Source organism: Hipposideros armiger, unplaced genomic scaffold, assembly GCF_001890085.2.
Source record: "Hipposideros armiger isolate ML-2016 unplaced genomic scaffold, ASM189008v1 scaffold_1321, whole genome shotgun sequence".
Taxonomy (NCBI): domain Eukaryota; kingdom Metazoa; phylum Chordata; class Mammalia; order Chiroptera; family Hipposideridae; genus Hipposideros; species Hipposideros armiger.
In genome coordinates this window covers 59,882-68,383 of record NW_017732671.1, presented here as the reverse complement: position 1 = coordinate 68,383, position 8,502 = coordinate 59,882, and the positions used below count along the sequence as shown (strand labels likewise).

Sequence of the window (8,502 nt, the reverse complement as noted above, 5' to 3'; positions counted from 1 at the left end):
TTTTTTAGCTGAGCCATCCTGCTACCTGTTGGCAGCTCAGTGACTGCTCAGCTCGGGCTGGACTCGAACCGCTGTTGCTCAGAGCTCAAACTCTTAAGCGAGCTCTTAACCAACTGAGCCACTCGGCCGGCCCATTGTAGGGTTATTAATTGTCTTAATTTCAATATTGTTGTGTCCCAAGGAATAGGGAGACCTGATGAGAGGGAGACAGACAAGGGAATGGTGGTCGGTGGAGCAGTCAGAACTCACACAACATTTATCACATAAGTTCACCATCTCATAATGGACTCAGATTTTTGGTGCACTGAAACAATTATCGTAGTAACATCAAAGATCACTGATCAGAGATCACTATAAAAATATAATAATACTGAGAAAAGTTTGAGATATTGTGAGAATTAACAAAATGTGGCACAGAGACGCTAAGTGAGCAAATGCTATTGAGAAAATGGCACTGATAAACTTGCTTAACTCAGGGTTGACACAAACTTTGAATTTGTAAGAAATGCAATTTCTGCAAAGTGCAGTAAAGCAAAGCACAATAAAACAAGGTGTTCCTATATAGTGGAAGAATGAATATAGGTATCCAACTTACCAATTTTTAATATTTTTGTGTTTGGTTTTAGGTTTGTCATCAAAGGAGCTGGAGAATGTGCCTACCTGAATGACAATGGAGTCAGTAGTGCCAGGACCTACACAGATAGGAAATGGATTTGTAGCAAGCCAAGTGATGTCTCCATGTAGCATAATGTTTCAGGGTCTTGATGGAGATGAGGTAGGCATCCTCAAAGTATGCCACCAGCGAGGACCATCAATGTTTAGCTTGCTTCCATACATTAGTTATTGTAAATAATTCTGCAGTGAACATAGGTGCAGATATGTTTTCAAAATAGTGTTTTTGTTTTTTGGGGGTAAGTGTTTTACTTGTACAACTCAATAACAACAACAAAACAAAAAAAAAATGAAAAGACTTTTCTCCAAAGAAGACATACAGATGATTTACAGACACATGAAAAGATGCTCAACATGACTAATTATCAGGGAAATGCAAGTTTAAACCATAGTGAGATACCACCTCACACAGGTCAGAATGACTATCATCAAAAGCCAATAAATAAAGTGTTGGTGAGGATATGGAGAGAAGGGAACCCTATGAACTGTTGGTGGGACTGCAAGCTGGTGCAGCCACTATGGAAAACAGTATGGAAGTTCCTCCAAAAACTAAAAATAGATCTACCATATGACCTAGAATGGATGGTTTCTTTGTCTAAAATGTATTAAAGCTGCCTGCTTTTGTCGTTTAAGTCCTGTATCGCTGAGATCTCCATACATACGAATTAATGTTTTCCCCTTGATGATCTGTCTTGAGTCAATGTAGCTATTAGATCAGCCAGAAGAACTTAGAAGAGTAGAGAAAAAAATTTCTCCTTAATGACAGTCTTTATTTGGAATTTTCCAAACATTTAAGAGAGATGCATTATAAATTGTTATTTACAGTTGCTGCTACATTTCTTGGTCCTCCAAAAATATTACCAGTATGCATTCATAATATTTGTTGACAGCAAAGATGCAAACTATCATAAGGTGGTATAATACAGAAGTTTGGAAGAGATTCTAAATTAAGTAGGTATTAAATTGTATTTGCTGATATTTATATATTGAACCCAGAGTATAATCAATGTCAATGAACTCCTCTTCTGCTATATAGATAGCCCTTTGTTAGCACACATGGGACCATAAAAATGACCATGCTATCTTGAAACCACGTAATATGTTTTTAATAGCCCAATAAGGAAAATTACAATTGGTTTGTGTCATTTAAAAATTTTAACGCATTCAAAATTCTCTCATGGTCAGTTTCAAATATATAGGGACATTTAAAAAGTACTAAAAGTAGTATTTATTCTGTACTCTATTTTAAAACATTAGAAACACTGACAAAGTGTTTTTTACACTTTAATTCTTAGTGTTTATGTTTTAAATTTCAGTGTGCTAAATAAGTATTATACCTGTAAATAATATTGTTTATTTTACTCTTTACTGAATTTAAAATTCTGCTTTTATCTCAGATTAAATCACAAAGTGTTAATTCCACTAATTCTTTAAGCATTCAATAGCCAATCTCAGAATTATTTGTATCCTACTGAGTTTTAGAAACAAAATGTTTTCAAAATTTGCAGGAGTAGCTACACTGTACTGATGAATCCCAAAAAGGACGAAATAGCAATTTATAGTATTTTATCTTATGTATGTTCATTTCACTTGATTTATTGATGTATTTGTCAATTTCTTCTTGTAATTCTGTACAGTTTTGTTATAATATATGTGTATATATATGTGTGTGTGTATATATATGAATACAAATAAATAGATTTCAGGAATTAAATCTTTTTTCAGTGAACAGTAATCTTATTTCACCCTAACAATGCTTTTTGCCTTATCCATTTTTCTCAGGTTTTCTAAGAGTCAGGGACTATGCCTAGTTCACTTCTGTATCCTTGAAGACTAGCACAGTGTCTCAACTATAGGATATGTTCAATACGTAACTGTGGATATGCCTTCATGACTACAAGACTCTGCCCTATTTGCCTAGTTTCTGCTAACTTTGTCACAAAAAAGCTAAATTTCTACAGAAATCTAGAAAGTAATTTAGGGTCAGAGACATTGAGTCACTGAATCCGAGAAGTGGGGAATAGCCTCACTCCAAAGTCTAAGCTTCCAAATCGTACCAGGGTGCCACCCCCAAAGAGAAACAAGATTTTATATTAATAAGCTGTGTCAAACTATGACCTTAACTCATCTAGTATTCTTTTACAAACTAGTTTCCAAACCATATATCTAAAGCATGGATTCTATTTCTTACAACCTGTGACCTTGATAAATTACATAGTCCCCCAAGCACAGTTTCTTTACATGAAAATTAGTATACTAGTCCTAATTTCACTGGCTAGTTGTAAGATTCAAATGAGACCACAGATGAAAATCTTTTGCAATATATCTGACTCATAGTAAATGTTCAATAAATTGTCATTCTTGCATTATTGCTGTATGGAAATAAATGTAGAGATAATAGCAAAAGTTCAGCCACTAGCGTGGGAACTTCTAAGTAATGTTCAGTTCATTTGTCATTTTTCCGCTGCCACCAGCAGAAAGTCAGCGAGCTGTTTAAATCAGTTTCTAATGCTTCAGTGGAAATCTTAAATGGTGGAATTAATCACTCAAAGCACAGGTGAGAAACATTTCTTCACAGGAAAGCCTGCAAAAGTACACGGTTTTAAGATAGAAGAAAACCTACATAATTGGAAATACCCATTCTTTCACTGCAAATCCATTCTGATTCATCACATTTCAACCAAACTGATAATTCTAATCCAACATATGACTAGGTCACTCCCTCACATAAAATCTTGCAATCACTCCTCCTTTGATCTCAGTATACAATCCAAACAGCTAATGGTAATCAAGGTCATATAATATTATTATGACACTGTTTCCCTTTCCACCTTCTACAATACATCATCTATATATGGCATTGTGTGTTCACCACCCAAAGTCAAATCTCCTTTCATCACCATATATTTGACCCTCTTTACCCTTGTCTACCTATTTTTGTTACCCTCTGGTAACCACTAAACTGATGTCTGTTTTTATGAGTTTTTGTTTGTTTGTTTGTCTTGTTCATTTGTTGTTTTCAGTTTTATATCCCACATATCAGTGAAACCATATGGTTCTCGACTTTTTCTGTCTGAATTAGTTTTCTTAGCATGATAATCTCAAGATCCATCCATGTTGTCGCAAATGGCAGTGTTTCATCTTTTCTTATGTCTGAGTAGTAGTCCATTGTCTATATGTACCACATCTTCTTTATTTAATCATCTATCAGAGGACACTTGGGTGGTTACCATGTCTTTGGCCACTGCGAATAATGCTGCAATGAACATAGGGGTGTATATATATCTTTACGGATAAATGCTTTCAGATTTTTGGGGTAGATAGCCAGAACAGGGATTGCTGAATCATAGGGAGATTCTATTCTTAATTTTTGAGGAACCTCTATACTGTTTTCCACAGTGGCTGTACCAATTTACATTCCCTCCAACTGTGTTTGAGGGTTCCTTTTCTCTACAATCTTTCCAACACTTGTGCTTTTGGACCTTTACATTAGGTTATATTTCCTCATCTCCCTGGTACGGTAGCTATTATTTCCTTAATCTAAATTACAATGTGCTGCTATTGTTTAATGAGTTTTCTCATTTCCCAATAAGAATGTAGCTACATGCTGGGAGAGCCACAGTGTTTTTTCCTTCATTATGTTCTCAGTGCCCTGTGTATAGCCTGACTGATGGTGGGAATTCAATGAATGTCTATTAAACTAACCTGTTTCTATGTATTTTTCTGTTGTGTATTTTAAAAAAATTTTTATTTTTAATAGTTTGTGGTCAGTTTGCTTCTGTACCATGGAATCTACTTAATAGCTTCTGAATTTCTTGGCTTTGAGTCAAGGAAAGTAGTAGCAATGACAGAAACTCTCCAGGAAACCTGGAAACTTTGAGATAAAGGGTATCTGTAACACAGCAATGTGCAACTTACGTTTAAACACATTGAGGTGGCTGTTATAGCGATGTTCTGATTTTGAAATAAACTGAAAGTAGATTTTGATGTTTGTTTAGTGGAAATGAATGTATATTGTATATAAAAGTGCTATTTTTCAGTGTGTGAATTTAAATTTTTTTTAATCCCATGCAAGATGGTTTATTCTGCAAATTGGATGTTTTTAATATTCAGTCAGAACTGAACTTGGACCTCTGGTGTCACTAAGAATACAATGTACCAGAGAGAGCATTGAGACCTCAAGCACAGAGATAATGAAACAATAGGTGGAGAGCAAGAACTAGAAATACACAAAGTAGTAAAAATGAAAAAGGAGAGATGCCAGGACAAACTCTCACCCGGAAGTGAGATGGAAAATGTGGGTGAGATCACAACTTCTGGGCAGGCAAGCTGGGGTACACTCATCTTTCCCTGATCCTCATCTGAAAATAACACCAGGAACAACTAGTGTAAAGTTTTTAAAGATGATGAGATGAAGGTGGGCTGGTTTGGGATCCCAGAACTGGAGAACCAACAGTGGCAGACATCTTGGGTCGCCTTTGTAGCACACCCAAAAGAAGAAAGCTGCTTTGATTTGGCATTTCTTGACCCCCAACCTAAAAAGAAAAGGCAGTCCAGGTAACCTCTTTCCTAGCCCACATTGATGGCTTCCCACTGACAACCCCAGGTGAGCCCAGTAGCACCAGCCGAGGGGATCTATTGGGAGCCCAGTTGACGATAGGAACTCACCCTTTCAGACCTCCTAGAGCTAATAAGTGAGTTCAGCAAGGTTGCAGGATACAAGTTGAAAACATGAAAATTAATCACATTTCTACATACTAATAATTAACGTGGAAACAAAAATGCAACAGCATCTATAATTCCAAAAAAATTGAAATATTTATGTATCAAATTAAAACATATTCAGGATATGAATGCTGAAATTGTAAAATGCTGATAAAAAATGAAAGAAAACTTAGATATTTGGCAGTACACACTGTGCTCATGGATTTGAAGACTTAATATAATAACCATATCAGTTGTTCCCAAAGTGACCTATAGGTTTAATTCAATTTCTATCAAAATCCCACTAGGAATTTTGTAGACCTACACTATAGACAAACTTATTCCAGATTTCAAATGGAAAGATATAGACCCTAGAATCAGTAACACAATCTTGAAAAAGAAGAGTAAAGCAGGAAGAATTATATGATGTGATGTTAAAGCTTACTATATCGCTAAGGTCATTAAAACAATATTGGCAGAATGCTAGACACATAGATTATATGACAGAATAGAGAATCCATAAATAGATCCACACAAATATGACCCACTAAATTTTCACAAAGGTACAGAAGCAATACAATAAATGATGTTGAGCACTTGGACAGCCACTGGCAAAAACAAAAACAAGAACAAAAAACCCTCAATCAAATGCTTATATCTTAAATATTAACGCTAAGGTTGATACTTAAACCCAGGCACTTGCCAATCAGAACAGTCTCGGGCCAGTACATTTTACTTCAGGAAAATGGCTTTATCTGAGCCCTGAGGAAAAAGGTTGTAGGTATTCTCCAGGTCAAAGCTTCATCAGCAACATTTTAGATACTGAAGTTAATAATATTTCCTTAAGCAGGTATGAATTAATAGTAACTGAATAATAAGTGTATTAACAACTGAAGCTTATTGGACACCTTTACCTAAATCATAGAGTTCATTCCTCAGAATAAGCCTGTCGCTATATAGTTCTCGAGGTTAAAGAACTTAACATGCGATAATAATTTGTGTATTAATAAATTACCATGAATTCATGGCAATTATTACACAGAAATTATTATCTTACAGTTCTGGAGCTCAGAGGTTCAAAATGGATCTCACTGAGTGAAAATCAAAATGTTGATAGAGCAGTGCTCCTTTTGGAGGTTCTAGAAGAGTCTGTTTCCTTGCCTTTTAGAGCTTCTAGAGGCCACTTACATTCTTTACCTTGGGGCCTCTTTCTCCATCTTCAAAGCCAGCTGCATAGCATTTTCAAAACTCTAACTGTGACACTGCTGCCTTCTAAAAAGAGCCCATTTGATTAATTTGGGTCCACCCAGATAGCCCAGGATAATCTCCTCATCTCAAGATCCTTAATTTAACCACATCTTCAAATTATATATATATATATATATATATATATATATATATATATATATATATATATATATATATATATTTTAATGTAAGGTAATGCATTCACAGGTTTTGGGGATTAGGACATGGCATCTTTGGGAGGGTCATTATTCTGCCTACCACATATGTGTAAAATCAAACAACTACGGGGGTACGAATACCATATTTATGTTGGGCTTATTTTGCTCCAAAGCCTGTGTTTTTTCACATTATAGGATACTTCCTTGTATATTACTCTCACATTGTATACACCTACCATCCATTTTGTTCTGTAAGGGCCAAGGGACGTGGGGCAGAGGTCAACTAAGAGTCAATTTTCATGAGTTTCTGCTGTTTCCTGTAACTATGTATTACTTTTATATTAGTCAGTTGAGATAATTCACTTCTGTTAAGTAGTAATGGTTACCCTAAAGAGACTTTTCCTTTCCTCTTCTATCCAGTCAATTAGTTACTCATTTCTATCTCCTAAGTATATGCCCAATCAAAAAAATATTTTTTTGAAAGAAAAAGAAATCCTTTTAATAAGTGAAATTAGACTAACACTCTCTTTGTTGCTCCTTTTTACACTGCAACTCTCTAGAGACCATGTAAAAACATGTCACTGTATCTTATGTATGGTATCAACCATTAGACATAGGATTGTATAAGAAAATAAATAGGATGATATAGCTTAGAAGTTATGAAATTCACAGAGTTTAATATACAGCCCTTGTGTTAATTGTAAAGCTATTTTCTCACATTTCTGCTTTCATAATTTGTGCTCAAGCCTTCTTAAATTTTAGGTGGCTTTCTAATGACACTATATGTTCTCTTCTCTTTGTGCATAAATGAAAGCAGTTCTCTTCAACTGGAACACTTCTCCCTCTATCTCAGATGCCTCACTTTCTCATTTAGCTAACTTCTACTCAGTTCTTCAGTTTGTAAATTTAGTTGACACGTCCTTAGGCAAACTTTCTCTGGATAGGCATCCTAATTAAATGCTCTCACAATAAATTATTCTATGCCTTTTACAACTTGTTACAATGAATTATATATACTGACTTCTTAGTTTCTTACTAAGTTCCTCAAAAAAGGGGGTTATATCTTGTTCATTATTGTGTGCTCAAAGCCTACCTGGCATGATGGATGAAAGGCATTAGGCTTCAAAAATACATGTTAAATGAACATCCACATTGTTAAGATTTCACGTACTTATTGTTCAGTTTTCCTTTCGCCAGTGGAAAATTGTTACAGCAATGTAGAAACTGAGTGATTTTATTAAGGCTATGACTAACCCACAAATGGAATGTGAGTCAACATTTGACCTTTACTCACTTTTTTCTCAGTGTTAATGTCAAACTAGTTTCAAAATCAAGTCATTTAATTATGGACTCAATCACTAACTGTGAGCTTTGACAAACTACTCAGTCCCTCACTGAAGGAGCTCATCTTAAAATAAAAGTAAAAATATCATCCTCATTATCTAGTACCAATTAAATGAGAAAACATTTCAATTTATTATTAATGTTTCTGGATCATCGTGATAATAAACTAGTTTTTTGAGTTTTTTTTAAAGATTTTTATTGGGAACTAGGGGGATGGGAACAGCACTGGGGAATTGAGGGAAGGGGAACAGACAAGTTGCTGTTGTTTTGTTCTTCAGTTTAGTTGTGGAGGACGTTGCTTCACTGGCCCAAGTTGGCACCATCATTGCGCTCTTCCCGGGTGAGGCAGATCAGTCGCTGGCTTCTGGACGGCTGC

The 8,502-nt window shown here is 35.3% G+C and overlaps 1 protein-coding gene across 4 annotated transcripts in view; it reads left to right on the top strand.

Annotated features, from left to right (window-relative positions):
* LOC109377204 (C-type lectin domain family 2 member H-like) overlaps window positions 1–8,502 on the top strand; it is a 51,512-nt gene that overhangs the window by 37,012 nt on the left and 5,998 nt on the right. For 2 of the 4 annotated variants that reach the window (XM_019633474.1, XM_019633477.1), the window contains exon 6: window positions 627–915. In XM_019633474.1, the coding sequence (XP_019489019.1) occupies window positions 627–744 (118 nt within the window). In that variant the 3' untranslated portion in view covers window positions 745–915. Of the gene's footprint in view, window positions 1–626; window positions 916–8,404; window positions 8,424–8,502 lie in introns of those variants that run through there. The other 2 variants (XM_019633476.1, XM_019633475.1) reach the window with 2 other exon arrangements.